Consider the following 20,849-nt stretch of genomic DNA (forward strand, 5'->3'; position numbering starts at 1 on the left):
CACGCCGCTTCATCTTTCCTGCCTCACCCTCACGCCGCTTCACCCCTTATCCCGCCTCATCCCGCTTTATCTCTCATCTCGCCTCACCCCTCACACCGCTTCATCCACCCCGCCTCAGCCCTCAGACCGCTTCATCCATCCTGCCTCACCCCTCATTTCGCCTCACCCCTCACACCGTCTCATCCTGCTTTATCCCGCCTTACCCCTCATTCCGCCTAACTCCCCATCCCATGTCATCCCGCTTGATCCCTCACACCGCCCCATTCCCTTTATTCTCACCCCTCCTCACACCCCTCATACCGCCCCATTCCCTTTATCCTCACCCCTCCTCACACCCCTCATGCCGCCTCACCCCTCACACCGCCCCATTCCCTTTATTCTCACCCCTCCTCACACCCCTCATACCGCCCCATTCCCTTTATCCTCACCCCTCCTCACACCCCTGATGCCGCCTCACCCCTCACACCTTCCCATTCCCTTTATTCTCACCCCTCCTCACACCCCTCATGCCGCCTCACGCCGCCTCACCCCGCCCCCCGCCCGTTGCTAGGGAGCCGCCGTTGCCATGGGAGGCGGTGGGGCGCATGCGCGCGCCCGCGGGAGTGCCCGGATGCAGCGGGAGGAGGCGCTGCCGCCATATTTGCCCGGAGAGCAGCGAGCTGGTAGCTGCAGAGCCCTCCGGACCCATCGGCTGCCATCCGCCCCGCACAGTCCCCGCCGCCGCCCCGCCCGTAGGACATGGACGATCGGGAGGACCTCGTCTATCAGGCCAAGTTGGCTGAGCAGGCTGAGCGCTACGATGGTGAGCGCGCGGGCTCGGGAGGCCGTGCACGGCCGAGGGGAGAGGGAGGGAGGGAGGGAGCGGCCACAAAATGGCGGCTGGGCGGGGGAGGGGGGCAGGGGCGGAGGAGGGGGCGCACACAAAATGGCGACGGGGAGCGCCCTGAGGGGCCGCTGGAAGCGGGGATGGGGGGCCCGGGCGAGGGGGTGTCTCGGGCCGGGGCGGGGCCCGGGGCGGGGGGCGGTGGCGGCAGGAGCCGGGAATAAAATGGCGGCCGCGAAGGGCGAGTCCTGGAGGGGGGGCAGGGGAGCCGCCCCCGCCTCGAGGGGCCCCACAAAGAGACCCCGCTCCCCCTCACGGCGCCGCGAGGTCCGGCCGGCCCCGGCCCGCGCTGCCCCGGCCGGGCGGAGCGGAGCGAGGGCGGCTCGCCGCAGACAACGCCCATGCCGAGCGCTCGGAGGGGGGGCCCGGCCCTCGGCCCCTCACCGGCCGTGCTCGCGGGGCTCCCCGGGGACGGGGCTGCGCTTCTTTCTCTGCCTCTACCCCCGGCTGGAGATCCTGCTGCCCCTGGCAAAGCCAGAGAGAGCGAGTTCTCACCCTGCAGGGAGCGAGTACATGATTCACTGCCTAAAGAAAACGCATATGCTTTCATTATGTGGTAGGGATTATTACAGGTAGTTTCACTTTCCCAGCGTTTTTCTTTTCATCCTTTTTCCCCTTTAAGTTTTTGTGTTATCTCTGATCATTTAATATCCGTGATGATTTAATATCTGGGGGAAAAGGGGTAGAGGGGAGGAACTGGCAACCCTGGGTGGTGTCTCTTGCCCCAAAAATGTCTGTCTTGCAACTGTTCCTTTTAAACATGGTTCCCCTGCATATAATAGAAAGGGCCTTTAATTTTCTCGACTCTTCTAAGACTGTTACTTTGCCCTGAGACCTGTGATTGCTCATTTGAAGTGAAATAAATATATGTAAGTGGAATGTGTGAATGCAGTACCACCTCATTTAGAGAGGTAAGAATACACTCCAAATATTTTCTGTTCCTAAATTTTTATAGACGACATGACCAAGTTCTCACCAAATGACACATTTTTACTGAGCTGTGCTTAAAAAACATCTCATGGCAAAAAACATCTGATAGCATCATAGCAGAAAATCTGAAAAATACACGTTTTGGAGAAAAAAGGAGAAACTAAAACAAAAAGAAGGCCAAAATAAAACTCCATTCATTTAGAGTTCTGATGGGAAAATAGGTTCTAATTCATAGTATCACTAAAGGAAAGCAGTAAGTCAGTCTCTGCAATAACTGAAGGACCTAGAGAAAGGAAATGCCCCCAGAAACCAGGTATTGGGGTACCATAATTACCTTGGGCAGAGGAACACATCCATATTCCACAGAATGTGTGTTGAGGAGGGAAGGGTTCTCCACCTGGCAGGGATGAGTCAGTGCCACTGAAGGTGTTGGCTTTGGCTTGAGTGGAAACCCAACATCCTGGAGGAATCATCATCCCTGGGAGCTCTGGAGGCATGACTGTCTTTGTGGGCTTTTCTGAAGTCAGCAGTAAATCACTTTGTTAGAAGGCAACAGGACTCTACCCCATGGCACAGATCTGCAATGCAAACTTCCTGTCCACTGATAAAAATGGATTGGGAAGGATTATTGCCTTGGTGCAGCATTTCCCTGGGTGGACTTTTGGTTCTCCCAGCACCACGAATGTTTGCTAAACAAGCTGCCCAGAGCAGAATGTAGCAGACCTGTTGTGCTGTATTGCTTTTGAATGGGCATGAGACTTGTTACAGTTTTGGAGGGAGCACTGGACTTAAGTTGTTTTGTTTAAATCAGTGCTCTGGGGTTTAGGAATCAGGTTGGGTCACCATAATTTAAGATGCACCCTCTGATTCTGCCAGCTGCTCTAAATGCATCTTCACTTCCTTCATGTCCATGGCCTGGAAGAAAATGTACTGTAGATACTGTTTTTATCATTTAATTCTCTGTTCCTGTTCAGCTGAAACAATTAAAAATGATTGGCATAATTTGTTCTTGTTAATGTGAAATAATGCAGTTCTGCCAAGATCATAGCTGAGACTGCTGGATAATTCTGTGAACAAAGTGATTTCAGAAGCAATGTGAGGAAAGAGTCAGCCAATCCTAATTTTGCTCCTCAGTTTGATCTTTGAGGTGCACAGTTAAGGACCACAGTTATTAATGGGCTCATATAAAATGGGGTGATGGTAAGTACTGGCTACAGATACATTGGAATACAAGTCCCTTGGGTAATTCAGATATGAATTTGACAAATCTTTTTGTGTTTAACATTAGAATAAGTGTAAATTTCTGTCCCATCTTTCTCCTGGAGACTGGAAGAATGGTGGGTTGCTATTTATGTATGGCTCCTGGCATTTATAGCAGCACTTATGGTGGGCATCCAACTGTGGCTTCTTTGGTGTTACTTACCTGACCCACTTAGGGAATTTCTGAAGTCTTGGGAGCTGCATTTGTGAGTGGTTGGGAATCTAGTCCTGTGTCTGTGCTGTCCTCAGGATGGTGGCCCAGATTAAGAGGACAACTTTCTAGGTACTTCTGCAGTGTAAGTAGCACTTAAACCCTGATCTCCAGAGATATATTAAGAGATTTGGGTGTCTGACTATCTTCACAGATCTGCTTAGGCATGTTATGGCAAATCACAAAATGCCAGGAAGCTTAGTGGCAGTACAGGAAGCTTGGTGAGAAATCTCACTCACTGCTATTCCTTATTGGTAGGATAATGTACAACTAAATGCACTCCTTTTTTGGAAAACAATTGGAGTAAGTGATATTGTAGAGGATTCCTGTAGACTGCTGCTGAATATTGAAACCAATTCCTCTTTGTGGAGGCTGGGAACATCTTTGTTTCAGGTGAGAAACATGCTGTGGCTCAAGGCAGTCTGAGCAGATACTTGCAAGTCTTGAACTACATCACTTGGGTGAGGTGAAATAGGGGAGTTTCCCCCTCAGAACCAGAGAATTGGTCAAGGTACAGGTAAGGAAAGCCCAGCCCACCATGACAGGCTTCCTGCTTCCCAGCACAGCAGGCAAACAGCAGCTCCTTTGTCTTTAGAAATGTCTTTATCACAGGCAGGAACGTGTGCAGCAGTGGGTTCAGTTCAAGATTTGAACCCTTTTTAGGAAGAGCTGTCTCCTAGTAACAGGTCTTCAGCTTAGAGCCTAATGAGGAATCAATAAGTCACAAATTAGAATTCAAGTTGCATATTAATTTTGGTTTGCAGAGGATTGGTCTCTTTCAAGCAGATGTCAAGCACACTTCAGTTTTTTTGGGTTCCTCTCCCCATGAATGGTTACCACTTCCCCTGTTAAAGCTCTTACTGCTGTGGTGGTGTGGGGTGTGACTGCTGTCTCTGAGGTAAAAGGCAGAAAAATCTCAGCACATCCCTAAGAATTGTAGGAATCCAAGAGTTAAAATATGAGCAAGACAGTGCTAAAGGAGTAAGACTGTACAATTCTTTAAGTGGGAGTTGTACACACTGGGACATAAATTAACTTGTGATTATGAGCAGTGTGTGAGAGAGAGCCTTTGTCTGTAATGGCCTTCTTGAATTTCCTGAGGTACCAGCAGCACACAAAGGAGACAGAATTCTGCAGTTGCATGGTGAGGTCCTCTGCAAGCAGCCCAGAAGCTGAGCTGGTTTCCAGTATTCGAGGATTGCTCAGTGCAGATCTCAGTCAAAGGAGAGATTTATGATCAGGCCCAGGCTTAAGATGTTTGCTTTCAAACTGAAATGTTTGTTAGAAATAGTGGGGAAATCCTCTTGATTTGGAAAAGTAAATGTCCACAGCTTAAAGAGATTAGAGGAATGATATAAAAATGTTCTTGTTGCAAGAAGGACTTGTGGTAGACCATACAGTTGATCATGCAGAAAATGCCACTGTTGCTAGGATAGCTTGGCCCTAAGCTGTGTTCCTCCATGTGTGTAAGGTACAGGACTGTTTATTGCAGAGTCATGCTGCCAGGTTTGGAAGGGTTTTCACTGCACCAGCTGTTCCAAACCTTACACAAGGAATAGCAGTATAACCCTCTGCTTTGTCCACAAATCATCATCAAGCCACTGTGCAGGTGGGATATTATTTGGGTTTTTTTTTTCTTTCTCTGCCTGTTGGTTGTCTTAACCAGGAATTCACCTGGTAGGTTCCTTTATGTGATAAGGAATGCTTCTCATTTGTGCTTGAATTCTGGTCTGAAGGTTCTTTTATGTGATAAGGAATGCTTCTCATTTGTGCTTGAATTCTGGTCTGACCCTTAGAACCAGTTCAGTTCTCTAAATAAAAGGCAGGATTAATTTTTTTTTTCCCCTGTGAGTAGTTGTCTGAGCTGGTGACCTGAATGAGGCAGTTGAGAGGTCAGAGGGGTGTTGAGCTGGCAGGAGGGAATCGATTGGGATGGGTTCAGCCCTGTCTGGATGCCAAACACAGGATTCCCTAAGAGAACAGAAAAACAGAAAAACCTCATGCAGGCAGTGCCACGGTGTGTTCAGAGGAGTTCATGGATGGCAAGAGGAGCTGAACTTGCACTTGAATCTGGAGCTCAGCAGTGAATCTCAGCTCAGCAGTGAGCAGGGTGGTGCCCATTGATGCTAGGTGGAGGTTTTAGCTGTGGGAAATGCAGTCTGTGGCATTAATCTGCACAGTACATTCATCTCTTACTGAAGAAAACACACTGGCCTCTATTTCTTCAGTTCTTCTCATGTTTGTTCCTAGGAGTTTGCTGCTGCTAAGTTAGAACTTCTTGTTTGCTTCTGTGGCTCCCTCAGAAATGCCAGCCTGCTTCCAGCCCAGATCCCTTGTGCTTCCACTGGTGGGCTTTCTCTGTTCTCAACACTTGAGGCTCATATTCATGCCCTGTTTCCTGTCTTTCAGCCAGATGTTTATCCATGTGAGGACTTTCCTTCCTATCCCATGGCAGTTGAGTTCCTTAAAGAACCTTGGGTGAGGGACCTTGTCCAATGCCTTTGGGAAATCCAGGTAGACAATTCCAATGATGTCTCCTTGTCCACTTGCTTCACTTGTTCAAAGCATTCCAGTAGATTTGTGAGGCAGAATGGAAGGCCATGCTCTACAGGATAATGATTATGCATATACCCACTTATTCCAGGGTTTTTAAAGTGTAATTGTAATTCCCACTGACTTGACCCCTAGTGAGTATTGGGTTCATGGTGTTGTAGGTCCCCTTGAGTGTGTGCTGGAGCCCTCTCAAGTGGGCAGTGTAAACTGCTTTGTGTTTGCAGCCTTGACTGAAGGTTACACACAACAGTTTAGGGTCAGACACTTCAAGTTGCTGTGACTTGTTGCTGATCATCTTTTGTTCATTGCAAAAATGAACAAGTACAAGGCTAACACTTGTACTGAGTATTTGAATACTGTTTATAGTCTGTGATCATCTCTGGTACACACAAGGGAACATTTCTCTGCTGTGTCCTCCACCTCCTCACAGCTCACAGGGTGCTCACTTGCAGCTTTTTGCTCCTGAAATGCTGGAGGAGGTACTGGGCAGCAGCTTAGAAGCTCGAGGATCCTGGTTTGCTTTATTGCCCTTAGATCAGGGCAGTAGAAAAGATTAAACCTCCCCATGGCTTTTTAGCTTAGAGTAAGGCTTTGTCTTTGTCTTTCTCTTTACACCCCAATCCCAAGCTTTGCACCTTGCTGTTCAAATGCAGTGGAAGCATCTCTGGATTTTGTATGCCATGATTTGTCATTCCTGCAGTAATGATGAAAAATCTTAAGAACACAGGCAGTACAAAAGCAAGGGGAAAACCTATCTGTATCTCCTCCAACAGAAAACAAAAATAAAGTCACCCACTTTGTAGGTGCCACCTCTGTCCCAGCCCTTGGTGCTTTCCAGGCTTTGCCTGTGTGTCCCTCCTGGTGGCTGGAGGTGACTCAGCAGGGTTTGCAGTGGGGAGCCAGCATTTTAATCACAGCAGCAGAATATAGGAACCTAAAGAATGGCCTGGTTATCATGACAATTTTGTAGTATCTTAGGCACTTGTTTGGAGTCAGCTTTTCCATAAAAATACACAGACCTGGTCAGGCAGTGTGTGTGTGTTGTGGTGTTTCCTAACCAGCAGCAGGTGCTTGGGGAAGGATCTAAATCTAGGACAAGCATGTCATCCTCCAGAATATTCCCCTCTCCTTCCACAATTTACATTTTTGGGATTTCCTGCTCTGATGGTGGCATGAGCTGACAGTAGGACAATAAGTGACAGCCACAATCACCTGAGAGGCTGGGACTTAACCATTAAATACAGTCTGTGCCTCTGAATCTGTGTAACACTGCTTCTTCCATAATGCAGTGGAAGCATCTCTGGATTTTGTATGCCATGATTTGTCATTCCTGCAGTAATCTTGGTAATGAAATGTAATCTCAGACTTGTATTTTGTCTTGAATGGTCTCTGACTGAGCTTTCCACCTCCTTGTGGAAACTTCTAGATAGGTAAAACTGCACTTAAATTAAGAAGTAATTTTCTCTGTTGCCGGTGTGGGTGACTTTATTTTTGTTTTCTGTTGGAGGAGATACAGATAGGTTTTCCCCTTGCTTTTGTACTGCCTGTGTTCTTAAGATTTTTCATCAGGCTTAAATTTTCAGGGCTGGATTATGGCTTTACCATGGAAGACCCAGATATGTGCATAATATTTTGTCTTGCTGAATATCAGCCCAGATTTTTGTATTTTTAAGTAAAGTTGGGCTCTTCACTTAACTAGAAACCTTTTGTGGGTAGCCTGAAAAAGTCTGATAAATGTTCTCTCTGTGGGTGGGACAGTTGTTTATGGGTGGGATTCTGATCTGTGGTTGTGTGGTTATCTAGTGCCAAAATTAAGATTTTGTGGGGGAGCCCTTTCAGTTCCTGTTGGGAGGTTGTACCCAGTGTGAGGGTGCTGCAGCTTCACAACAAATGGAGGAACCTGAGGTGCTCCCCCATCCCCCAGCATCCTGTTCCCAGGGGCTGTCACTGTCAGGGAGCCTGTTTAACTTACTAACAACTTAGTCATAAAAATGTTGGGGTGATAAGGGCTGTTTGCTGATAAGGAGCAGTTGTGAGCCCGCTTCCCTTTGGCTCCCTCCTTTCTGTGGTTGTGGCTCTGCAGGAGGGGGGGAATGACCTCCTTTGCCACAGTCTGAAACACTGACCCTGGAGCTCCTTGTAGGGCAGGGGTTTGGCTTTGGCTTTGTACCAGCTATTGCTCAGCTGAGTTGGGTTTAGCCTCTGTTTCAAGAGCTTGTAGATCTGCAGACTGGTGATAGATAAATCCTGCAGAAGCCAAGCAATTGATTAAATTGGTAATGATGTGTTTGAATGTCCACTGAAAACACCTCCTCATTTACAGGGAACAGCAAGTCTTGTGTATAGTTTTTTATTTCACATTTTCACACTACACAAATGTGCTTCTAAGGAAGAGGTTGTGAAGGAAACCTGTAGAACAGTTGATAAAATGTGCCCCTTTTTGGCCCAGTTGTTGCAGTTTCCTGACACAGAGCAGATGATCTTGGAAGCTGTTGCTGTCCATGTTCCTCAACCTCCACACTTCTGCACTCATGATTGCATGTAGATCATTGTTATGTGGGATAAGTGTGAATGGATTTCTGTTGTCTTCATTAAGAGGCAGATTTTCTATAAAAGCATTGTGTACATCCAGGAGTATGACTGAAGAACTGTGCATTTAATCCCAATGGATAAAGCACAGTATTAGAAACCCTTTAAAGAAAAGGCAGCATCTTCTGTAACCTCTGGGTTGCTTCTCTGAAGGCAGTGAATATTACCCTTAAAAACAAGACCTGCATTTTGTTCTGGAGCTTGACAAAGATACCCAGGTCATGAAGACTGCAAGTCTCAATTCCTAATTGTCATTTTTGTCCCTAAGAACTGTCAGGCATCTTAATCTTGAGCATAGCTCTGTTGTTTAATAAACTTCAAAATATGAGATGGCTTAATTTGCATAATTTAAAAAATTCACAGCTTTTTTAAGTGGATTCTTTGTAGGAATGGGATGGTAGGGTCTTTCTTCAGGAAAAAAAAATCACAGTACTTGTTTTATTTAAGTAGCAAATTGTAGCTATATTATATTGCCTGTAGCTTAACTGGCATCAATTTCTTATGTTTATGTTAATATTAATATTAATTGTGTGAGCATGGAGTGTTCTAGGGCAGCTCTCAGATTCTTCTCACCATTTTGCAATTGCAGGGTGGTGTTTTCAACAAACTTTATCAAATCCTTTTTGGATTTTTTGTTACTTTCTGTGATTTGGAGAAGCAAAATCTGCTGATAAAAATAGAGCCACCATAAAGTGTTGTCCTCCACATATGGAGACCTGTTGGAGACTGATAACACTGTTCTGCCAGGGAGCCTGCAGTCTCCATTGCTGCAGTTGCTCATCCCTGTTCAGGTTGTGATTTTGACATCTGAGGGCAAAAAAATGAAAGTTAAGCTTCATTTGTGTATTTAATACTGTTCTTCTGATGTGTCCTGAACAATCCTAGTGTGGTTGGGTAAGGAAAGGGTTACAGCCTTCCTTAAGTGGTTCAATCTTTGCTTCCATTGGAGTGTAGGAAAGCTGGCTTTGGTTTTGGTATTGATTGTTTTAACCTCGGGTTTAGAAATACTTTTCAACAGGCTTAAAATACAAATATATATTAATTCATATTTTGTGTGTTACTTTTCAGTGTGAATGGCTGCTTGGCTTGGGTACATATGGTTGCTGTGGGTACACTCAGGATGACTTCTTTGTTACCACTTAAAGCATCAAATATTTCTTTTAGATGTTCATTTTCCTACTAACAGTACTCATACATCTCTACATGTATTCAAATCTGGATTTTATATTTTTGTTCATTACCACGTTACACTGTATTCCAGTTAAAAATTCAGTGGAGCATCCTCTGATTCCTCAGATTTCTCCTGATTGTGCCAAGAGCCAGATCACATTTGCTCACCTTTTCTCACTGTTCTCTGCTTTTTCCAGAGCACTCTGGAGAACAAACACTGCTGTAGGATTGTGCTGATAACTGTTATTAATTTTTGAAACCCTTGTAAAATCCCAGATGAATATCAGATACTTCCTTTGTGGATGTGCTGATTGATTTGTTTGGAACACTCCAGGGTAAAAGTGAGGAGTAGCTGGACTAAAGGAGGGAATCTAATTAATTTCCCAAGTTCTCATTAATGTACAGCTTGTACTGAATGATTTGAAAGATGCTTCAGGTGTGAGAATAATTGCTTGACCTTTTCCTCCTAGAAATGGTTGAATCAATGAAGAAGGTGGCTGGCATGGACGTGGAGTTGACAGTGGAAGAAAGAAACCTGCTTTCTGTTGCATATAAAAATGTGATTGGAGCCAGGAGAGCTTCCTGGAGAATAATCAGCAGCATTGAACAGAAAGAAGAAAACAAAGGTGGAGAAGACAAATTAAAAATGATTCGGGAATATCGGCAAATGGTAAGAGGGAGTTGGTCTTGGAGCAGAATGTCATTTAGTTCTGGTCCCTTGCCATAAACAGCCCTGCTGTTCCCGGCTGCCTGTGCTGTGCTGACCTGGAGTGGGAAGGCTGGAGCTTGTTCCTTATCTGGAGAATCAATCTCCTGGTGCAGGGGAGAGCTGTGGTGCTGCTGTGTAAACCCTCAGGAGGGCTCGGGGCTTTTCCCTCAGTGCATCAGCAGCTCTGCCAAGCATCTGAACTGCACTGGCACTTCCCTGCCTGCTCAGCTGGGAGGCTCCACCTGCTCAGGAGGCCTCATTCCTTCCCCTCCAGCCTCACTGACCCCAAGCAACTTATTTAATTAACCCTGTCAGAGGAGGTGTTTGGCTGTTAAACTTCCACTTCCTATAAAAGTTGCTTTGGATCATACAGTGACACTTTCTGTGATTCTCTGTCCTAGAGAGATCAAAGCATTAACACTTGAAATGTCCATGGGAGAGTTCTTCAGGCTCTTCTTGGCTCCTTCTGTCACTCCTGTTCCTGGGGATGTCCTGGTCATCCCAGCTGTGAAACTTGTGTGTGTAGCAACCTCCAGGGCCTTGCTGTTTTCTCTCTCTGAAGAGAGGGAAAAATTGATCCACATAACTTCATGCTGACTTAGTCAGTGTCTGCAGCTTTACCTAAAATGGAGAACTTGCAGCAAGCTCTGACTTGCATTGGTAAGGGCTATGAAAGCTCCAGCTCTCAGTGAGTTTGTTCCCCCTGCCCTGAATGATGGTTCAGCACAGAGCAGGCAGCCTCCCATACTATTTAAATCCCACACACTTCTGCAGAGACTTCATCTCCATTATTTGAGGACATGTGCCTCCACATGGTTCACATCTTCACTTCCAGAGAAACACTGGAGTCTGTTCTGTCACCTGGCACTGATTCACATACCAGCAATGGAAATGATCTTGCCTTGGAAATCTTCTCCCAGGAATGGCTGTCTCCTTGCTGTTGACTCACAGCGTTTCTGTTGCTCCATGGAATTGTTAAAGTTGGGAGTTTCTAATTTTATGCTGGCATGCTGATGGGATGAGACTCTGCCAGTTACATACAGTCCCAAATAACCTTTTCTTGATGGGTGTTTCCTAAAAGAACATAGAAAACAAGACAAAAGCTATCCAGTGATTAAATTTGTTTTACATTGTGTGTTTCCAGATTCTTTTGCACAGGGTTTTGTGGGTGGTTATCATCTTCTGCCAGAGATCCTTTGGTGATGAAAAGACTTTTCTCCTGCTTTTGAAAGGACTCTGGAAATAGCCTTTAGTCTGATCTCTTTTGTAAAGGATGTCTGACATTCTGGATGGACTGGGGTGCAAGAAATGCAAGTTTGTAGTGCTTGAGGTGTCTGAAGGATGGAGAGGCCACCTGATTGTGTCATGCCAGCTGATTGAGCTGTGAAATCCTCAGAGGGAGCAGCTGTCAGAGCTGCCCAGGAGGAGCAGTGCCCTGGACTCTCACTGGTTCCACACTGGGGAAGGGGTGGCTGTGTCTGCCCAGCTCCACAGGGACTCCTACAAGAGGTTCCTGAGCATTATCTGAAAGCCAGATCCTCTTAGTGGCTGCTGGGAGACTTAATAAGGGTTGGCATCTGCTCTGAGTGTGTGAGGGTTTGGCAGGATGGCCTGGGAGCAGAACATGGCCCAGGTTTGGATGCTGCTGCTCACTGTCACTGCTCTGCACTCCTGCCCTGTTGTGCTCAGTGCTTCCCTGCAGAAACAGCTTCAGCAGAATTCTGCTCACTGTGATTCCCTTGTCAACAAATTCTGCCTATTGTAGCATTTTCCAGAGTAAGTTCATTGCTGGAAAAACCTTTTCAGACTTGAAAGGCTCTGAAGAAGGGAAAAACATCCCAACCAACCAAACATTGCTCCCCAACCCCCAAACCATGTTTGGGGGCCAACAAGGCCAAGTTTAAAGCTGTGAGGAGTTGGGAAGAACCAGAATCTCTAAAAGACACCTTTCTGATCTACCAGAAGCAGCTGTGAGTGCTGCTGCAGTAGGAATTGAAAGTTTCTGTAGTGGTTTTTGTGACAGTAATTCTTTGCTGGGTTGGCTGTGTGTCAGTATTTGCTGTAATTCAGCTCATGGCTCACGTGGAGGTTTTTGAGCTAATGACCAGTGTGTTGCCCAATTGATAAATGACACAAAACTCAGATAAGTTTTGTGGGTGCTTTATTAAGGGCCCGGGGAGCTTGGGGGACTCAGTCCCAAAATCCCAGCCCCCAAATTCACGTATGGGTGCTTCCCTCTTATCCATGAGATTCACAACAAAGTCTCCAAGAAACAGTTCCCCGTTCCCCTTGCCTGGTCACAGACCCCTTGTGATACATTCCTTGGTTCACAAACAAGATCATTAATCCTCTGCTTATCTTATTCTAAGAGCATTGTATGCTGCCTCCAGACAGGTTAGCATTCTTACTTTCCTGCACTAGTTTAATTATTTATTAAATCCCTAAGACTACCTGCTAGGTTACACACAAAACTCAACACACTTTTCAACGGCTAAAAAACTACTTTTTAACAAACCAGTTCACACACAACTCACTATAATTAAATATTTTGCTAAATTTCATTTCTTTTCCCACAAGTGTGAGCTGGGGCAGAGCTGCAGGGATGGTGGTGCTGGGAGGGCAGAGCTGGGCTGGGCTTGTCTCAGGTGTGCACTGGGCAGTAGTGAGGAATGAAGGACACCAGACTGTGCCTCTCCCCAAGCCACTTCAGCTGAATGGAGCCAAACACATCCAGAGCCATGAGGGAAAAGGCCACTGAGGTGCTTCCTTTGTACACAGGCTGCTCTCCTGGCTCCTGTGGCCATTTGGATCCACAAGAGCCCCTGAATTTCTCGTCTGGCTGCATCTCTGATAGAGCACAGTGAGGTTTGTGCTCTTCATCCTGCAGTGGGGTGTGGCACACAGGGCAGTTCCTCCCTTGCAGTTTACCCAGATCCATCCTCACCCCATAACACAGATATTGACCTGCCCCTTCCTGCTCTGGGGATGTGGCCCATGGAATTTGTGTTCCCAGTGCTCTCACTTCCAGCCTGGGCTGTGTTTGGGGCAGCTGCCAGGCTCTCCTCCATCCCCCCTTCTTAGAGAGTGCTCACTGAGCCACTCTGTCTGGAACTGATCCTTTTTGTACAAGAGCTTTTAGTTTTGTTGTGGAGTTTTTTGTTTATTTGTTTTACTCTTAATCACCTTGATTTCTATTAAATCTTTTTAAACTAAGCTTGCTCAGGACATTTCCATTGCCCTGGACAGCAGCTGATCTCTGATAAGTGTGACTGATCCTTTAAGCAAAGCTGGAAAAGGTCTGTCTGAGATGAAATAGAGTTTGTACATGTATGGTTATTTAACTAAAGAGGATTAGAAACTGATTTAATTCTTTGCAGTTTTACTGAAGATCTCTCTGCAAAAGAAGTCATTGAAAAAGAGGATCAAGAGGAAAGAAGTTTGCAGGAACTGACTGCTGGCCAAAGGTTTTATAGCGTTTGTAGCCCAAGAATATATGAAAGTAGATTCTTCTCAAGTGACCATATTTCAGCACCTTTCTTAAGCATTTGTCATATAATTAAGTACAGCATCTTATTCTTCCTGTGAATGTCAGGGCATTCTGACATTTGTCCATGAAATTTGCTGACAGTTAATTTACCTAAAGGAACTTTTGCAAATCTGTTACTTTGTACAAGTCAGTGTGTGTGTATGTGCCAGTTTATTTTGGAGCTGTAATTTGAACACCTTTTGGGCATAACTGCTGTGGTTACAAACCCAGATAGTTTGGGAGCTGTGTGGTGATAAAAGGATTACAAGGCAAGGAAAATGCTTAAAGGAAGAAGGAAAGCAAATGCTTGGGTGGGAGGATAGGAAGGGGTGATGGACTGAGTGGGGCTGCTCTGTGATCCAAGAGTTGCAGTTCCTGGCAGTTTCTTTAATGCATTTGCTTGAAATCTCTCATTTATATGAAATCAGCTTGAGCCAGAGTTCTCTTCAGTGTAGCTGTGAAAGTTCCTGTGAAATCATGAAAAAGCAGCAATGGATGGGAGACTGCATTAAACCAAGCCCTGCTGCTGGGCTGACCTGGGGGCTCAGAGCCCCCCTGGTTTGGGCAGTGGTGGTGGCACAGGAGGGGTTTCAGCTTCCCTGGGTGTACTCAGTTCCTTTGCCTGCAGGTGTGAAACTCTCTGTGCTAAACCCTGACCTCATAGGCCTTGCTTTATGTTTGGAACTGGAAAAAATGAAGGTTCATGTGAATGTTTTCAGTTCAGACTATTCAAATCCAGTATCTGTTTTTAAATAAGGCTTTATGTGCTGTATTTTGGCCACAGATTTCACTGTCAGTGTTGATGATTTCTGCTTTTTCACTGAGTTGCTGCGCTTTGTGTTTTTCACCTGCTTCTGGAGCTTGTTTTCATCTTGTAGCTGACCTTTGTTTGTGTGCACATCTTGATTCTGTTCTGATACTCCATGATTTTTGTCTTAAAGCTCTATTTTTAGAGCTTTGCCTCCAAGGACTCACTAGGACCTGTTGTGAAGGTGCCATTTCACTCTGGGGTATAATGGACTTGAGCTGATTCAGGTTAATTACCTTCAAATTGTCCCCTTTGCTGTTACCACTTTTAGGGCAGCCTTCTGGGATCAAAAATGGAAGGAATAGAGTTGTGCAAGCCTGGCAGTGAGGAATTACATCCTGAGACAAACAATGCAATGGTCTAGCAAGATGTCTTCCAAGGAATTTCCAGTTCCACTGTTCAGTTCCCCATTTCATTGTCCATCAGTCCCTGCCTCTTGTGTGTGCCAGCTGAGTGTGCAGAACTGTTTTGCTTAATGCACCTGTGGAGCAGCTGCATTTTATTTATTTTGCTTCTGTCTTAACCCTCTTTGGAATCTCATGATGTTACCTGTTTGATATTTGGGTACTTTTGAAAGCTTTTAGGCTTAAGCGCTCACCCTGCCCCCTCTTCTAATTTTTTGTTACATTTTTATTCTTCTTTATAGGTTGAGACTGAACTGAAGTTAATCTGTTGTGACATTCTGGATGTACTGGACAAACACCTCATTCCAGCAGCTAACACTGGCGAGTCCAAGGTTTTCTATTACAAAATGTAAGTACAGGCCTGAAACAGAGACAGAAATCTTAAAATACATCTAAGAGCTGCACAACAGTGTAAGAAACAGCAGTTTTAATTGAGTTGCTGATGAAGAAATCACATCCCTGCTTGGATTTTTTTATTTTGCATCAGCTGAACATTTATAAATAGAAGAAAAAGTGTGTCTTGTAGTGATGATTTAAAATTTCCTCAGCTCCTGGTGCAGTGTGTAAATATCTAAAAACACTTTAATTTCAGCTTTTAATTTAATGGTTGGTGGGCAAACAAGCATTACTGACTTCCCACTGTTTCTGTTCTCAGGAAGGGGGACTACCATAGGTATCTGGCTGAGTTTGCCACAGGAAATGACAGGAAGGAGGCTGCAGAGAACAGCTTGGTGGCTTACAAAGCTGCTAGTGACATTGCAATGACAGAACTCCCACCAACACATCCCATCCGCTTAGGACTCGCGCTCAACTTCTCTGTATTCTACTATGAAATTCTTAATTCTCCTGATCGTGCCTGCAGGTAGGTGGGGTATGGGAATGCTGTGTGAGTGCCAGCCAAGGCAGGAGTAACTGCTTTTCCTGCTTTCTTCTGCTGATGTTTGCTCTGGTTGGTGTCAGTTCACTGGGAAGATTTTTAACATTTTTTGGAGTCCAGAGCTGCCAGCTGTTTGTGTGGGAGTAATGGGAGGCAGAACAGTGATAACCTTGAATTGATCAGCTAATGGCAGCTCAGAGCTTGCCAGGTTAACTCTGTATGCTCTCAGATGCCCAAGGTGGGAGGTGATTTAACTTGCACAGGCTGGAGGGGGTGGTGGCACTGATTTCTGTGGCCTGTGAGCATGTACAGAGTGGCAGTGATTGAAGCAAATACCATTCCTCTAAGGTTTTATAGCAGCACTTAATCAAGATGTAGAAATGCTTAATAAAACAAATATTGAGTAAAAAGTTTCTTAAATCACATAAAGTGACTGGTGTTAAGTTGTGCTTCTGGGTTGTGTTCAGCAGTGTTTGTTACATCTTTGTTGTGTCACTGCAGGTTGGCAAAAGCAGCTTTTGATGATGCTATTGCAGAACTGGATACACTGAGTGAAGAAAGCTATAAGGACTCTACACTTATCATGCAGTTGTTACGTGATAACCTGACACTATGGACTTCAGACATGCAGGGTGATGGTGAGTGAGTGCTGCTGGCAAAGCAGAGTGTGGAAATGGAGAGCCTTTGGTTTACTTCTGTCTCTCCCAGTAATGACCCTCCTGTCCTGCCCTAACACTGACCAGGTGACAGGGGTGACTCTGGGGCCTTCTGAGCTCTCACTTGAAGGAAGGAGGTGTGGAATTAGCAACACTTTGTTTGTCCCTCCCCACGTGACTGTAAAAGCAGTGACTTCATTTATTTCATCTTTTCTTTCTTTCATGCTCGTCTCTGGCTGTCATTCCAAGCAGTTGTGACCCTCCAGTGCAGGAGGGAGCACTGCAGATGGTTTAGTTCCCCTTTATTCCATTTCACTCCATCTTCTCACTGCCACAGCAAATGCCAAATGTGCCCCTGACAGGACCAGAGGGTGGGACATGGATTTCTTCTGTTCACTAGCAAAGGACAGCACACATTTATGAAATGGTTTTGGCTCACTGAATGCACTTTCCCAACAGTTAAACTTTCACATACAATACTTAGTAAAATCTACTCATTTTAGGGTTTCTCTCTTAGAGAGACAAATGAAAAGAGCTGACTTCTTTACTTTTAACTTGGAGGGGAAGATATAAGTCCTGCTCAGATGATTTTGGGTACCTAAAAATGCCAAGAGCTTAGAAACAGCACTGCTGAACTTCACATAAATATGTGAGTGTCTTAAATTATTGGCAAGCTGTTCCTTGTAGCCACACAGCATTCCTGGGGGCACTTCCCTGGGGTTGTGTCCATTTGAAAGCAAGTGCAGAATCTTTTAACTTCCCAATTTCCTGTCTTTGTGTAGGATCATGGGTTTGTTTTGAAGTGTTGTTACTCCATAGCTTCTCACTCTGCTCTTTGGGCTGTTGAGGCTGGGAATGCTGTAAATGTGTGGGGTCTTGGCTCCTGGTTTACTCCACATCCCAGTGTTTAAGGCTCTTGTACCTCCCTCTTCAAGGATTATCTCTGGTGCAGGATGGACCCTGGGTGGATCTGTAGATTTTTCTCTAAACACTGAAGTGTTGAATGCCTTCCTTGCCATGAGTAAGCATTGGAGAGGAGAAATGTATTCCAAATTCCCTCAGTTTAGATACAGCCTTTACTTTATACTGGGGCCAAATACCCTGGTAGTCTGTGGAAGCCATTTTAGTGCAGTAACAAGGTTGGATCAGTGTGGGACAGTGCCAGTCTCTTCCAAACAGTGCCTTCCAAAAGTTCCTGATCTGCCCAGAACTGATGTCTCTCATGGATATTGTAGAAGTTCCACAGGATTATTTACAGGCTCTTTAGATTTTGAAAAAGGAAATAGAGATCTAAATTTCCTGCTCCACACCATGGAAAATAGATATTTTTGTTATTCCTGAAGCAGTTCAGGTTGTCCTGGTTACTGTGCCAGAAAGATAATGATGACAGAATTGAAGATACTGTAGGACTGCTTAAAATCTTGGTGGAATTCTTCAGATCCAGAGAAGTGATAATGTAGAATATTAAGACACAGGTGCAAAGTTGAGTTTCCTCGTACTTTGCCAATACTCTGAGTCCATTTCCAGAGCTCCATATTCCCAGATGAGCAGACCTTTGAACAATAAATCAGTGGTGGCACAATGAGCAGTTTCCAGGGGATGGGAGAGGCTTGGAAAGGGCTTGTCCTTGGCATTGAGCTTTTCCCTTTTCCATTTCAGCCATGTAGGGATGTAAAGCCAGGCTTGACCCAGCTGCTGCTCTCCCATCCCAGTCCCTGTAGCTTTCCCATTCCCCAGATGATCTTGAGTTTATTTCCACACTTGTAATTTCATCTCCATATGATTCCTGTTCTCCCCTTCTTTCCTGCTGTATAGATTCCTAAAGGAAAGTCCAACTGTTCATTTCCTAAAAACTCTACTTTGTAAGTCTCTTGTTGTGGCTCACTGGAGTTTTCAGTGTCAGTTTTCCTGTCACTAACAGTGCCTGCCTCTGTCACCTGCTGCTGACAAATGCTTGTGTCCCTGCTGCCACTCCTGTGGCACCTGTCCCTGCCCAGGGGTGATGTGCTTGACCAGGATCCAGAGTAACTCACATGGTTGGGAGCTGAGCTGCAGTCCTGGATGGATAGAAGAATATTTGGGCATGGGAAGTACTCACAGTGGCCTGGTAGAGGAGTATTTGCTCAAGTGTGTTGGTTAGAGCATGCTCAGATCCTCTAGTCTGGGTTAAAGCCTCTGCTTTCCTCTCTTAAACAGAATTCTAGCTATAAACTTTATTGTTGTTGAATGTCCTGTGTTCCTCTTCCAAAATCTACTTCCTGTTGTACCTGGTGGTAATCCTGAATCTGGACATGCTCTGAGCAAACATTCTGGTTATCTGCTGGAAGTTACCAGTTTCATTTGATTGGGTTTTATTGCAGATGAAGTTTTTAGTTACTAATTTCTGTTTATTGCCCTTAAGATAGTCCCATCTTATGTGGTTACAGATAATTGTAAGTGTTTTTTCAGCCTCCCTTATCAATTAAGTGACTTGTGCATGTGTGATGGCACCACCTGGAGCTTGCCCAGGTGCAGCAGAATTTTGGTCAAGCCCTGCAGGAGGTGTTGCATGGAGCTCCCTGGGGCAGCTGGAGTGTAACCAAAGTGCAGGAGTGTCATGGACAGCCCCACTCCACTGCATGGCACAGCCTGTGGAACAGAGACATTCATTTCCACAAGATGTTTTTATTTAATAACCTTGAACCCAGGGTTTCTGTCAGGTTGGACTCACAGTAGGGTGTTTTTCATACACTGAGGGCAGGAGTTACCAAAGGTAACTGTGTAAAATTCCCTGAAGTGCTTTGCTGTTGAGGCTTGAGTGGGCTTGGGCAGGAAGGGAGATGAGGCTTTGGGGAAGGGATTTGCAGATCCAGGGCTGTTGTTCCACAGCTGCTGCCGTGGTTTCTGCCTGGGCTGTGCAGCCCTTGCTCAGCTGAGTGGTGTCAGGTTTCAGGGCTGGGTTTGTTTGTGTGTGAGGGTGCAGGTGATTCCAAGGCTTCGTTTCCATGGGAATGCTTCACTCTGGAGCTGGCAGTGTGGAGTGGGAGAGTGAGTGTGTACTGCATGAAAATATTAATCTCTGGGTGCTTGTTGAGCTGTTCTGCAGCTCTCAGTTTGGAATGGTAACATTTTCCTCCCTTCTTCCCACTTCCACAGGTGAAGAACAGAATAAAGAAGCGTTGCAGGATGTGGAAGATGAAAACCAGTGAGACACAAAGGCCAACAAGAGAACCCATCTCTGACCACCCTCCCCCTTCCCCACAAAAACCCTCAGTGTCACTCTGAGAACCACCAAATCTGACTTTTACATTGGGTCTCAGAATTTAGGTTCCTGCCCTGTTGGGTTTCTTTATTTTTATTTTTTTTACACAGTTTAAAAGTTCTTAAAGGCAAGAGTGAATTTCTGTGGATTTTACTGGTGCCAGCTTTTAGGTTCTTTAAGACACTAACAGGACTGCATAAAGGCTCTTTCAGCATTACTGTATTGTCTCTGCCAGCTGTGGTGACATTGCCATCAGACCTGGATGTGACACCCTGAAGGCCGTGTAGGGACAGATTGGTCCTGGCCAGGTAGTGCTCATTGTGGTGGCATCTTTCTTTTTTTATAACTGTTTAAACTGAATTTTATACCAATGTTTCAACTTAATTGGGTGTTTAGCTTGAAGTTACGAGGTTGCATTTGGGACATTTCTTGTAGTGGTTTTACTGTATAAAAACAAAAAGTTTCCAAACTGCTGAAACGTTGCTGAAAATCATGGTGCTGGTAACAGTTCAACAATCCGTGGCTGCTCATTCTTGCCTGTTCTTTACTTTCCCTCCAAGCAGGTTAGCATTGAAGGTGGCATTGATAAGCCTGCATGCGTGTTCAATATTTTTTCTTTTCTCCCTCCCCTCTCCCCATCTCCCTTCGCTCGCTCAACCTCTTTTGTTCAGTATGTGTAACTTGAAGCTAATTTGTACTACTGGATATCTGACTGGAGCCACAGATACAGAATCTGTATTGTTCTTACTGAAACACAGCATGGAATTAACATTAAACTTAAATAAAACAAACCTAAATTAAAAATGCCAACCATCACTATGAATTTCTTTTAGGATAATAACTTTCCTTTGTTGCTTGTGCTAGGAACAGTTGGAGGGGGAGAGAGCAGCAGGAACAGCCTTGTTCTTCAGACAGAGCTAAGGAAGATGTGGTGTGAGCGTGAGTTGTGCTGCTGGGAGCAGCCCTTTTATCCAGTCTTGCCCTGTATAAATCCCTGGGAAATGGTTGGTGAATTCCTCCCACCTGCTGTTC

General features: G+C 45.3%; 1 protein-coding gene across 2 annotated transcripts; it reads left to right on the forward strand.

Annotated features, from left to right (window-relative positions):
* Positions 1-621: 621 nt before the first annotated feature.
* On the forward strand, positions 622-20,627 carry YWHAE (tyrosine 3-monooxygenase/tryptophan 5-monooxygenase activation protein epsilon). Of its 2 annotated transcripts, XM_063173896.1 has the most exons (7): positions 622-802; positions 10,067-10,266; positions 15,286-15,392; positions 15,699-15,905; positions 16,422-16,558; positions 18,392-18,438; positions 19,712-19,936. In XM_063173896.1, the coding sequence occupies exons 1-6, from the start codon at positions 739-741 to the stop codon at positions 18,397-18,399; spliced, it is 723 nt and encodes a 240-aa protein (XP_063029966.1). In that variant the 5' UTR covers positions 622-738; the 3' UTR covers positions 18,400-18,438; positions 19,712-19,936. The 2 variants fall into 2 exon arrangements, with proteins under 2 accessions (XP_063029966.1, XP_063029965.1); XM_063173895.1 differs by lacking the exon at positions 18,392-18,438 and having other exon boundaries at positions 623-802; positions 19,712-20,627.
* Positions 20,628-20,849: the final 222 nt, after the last annotated feature.

The sequence above is a fragment of the Melospiza melodia genome, chromosome 21 (genome assembly GCF_035770615.1).
Source record: "Melospiza melodia melodia isolate bMelMel2 chromosome 21, bMelMel2.pri, whole genome shotgun sequence".
Taxonomy (NCBI): domain Eukaryota; kingdom Metazoa; phylum Chordata; class Aves; order Passeriformes; family Passerellidae; genus Melospiza; species Melospiza melodia.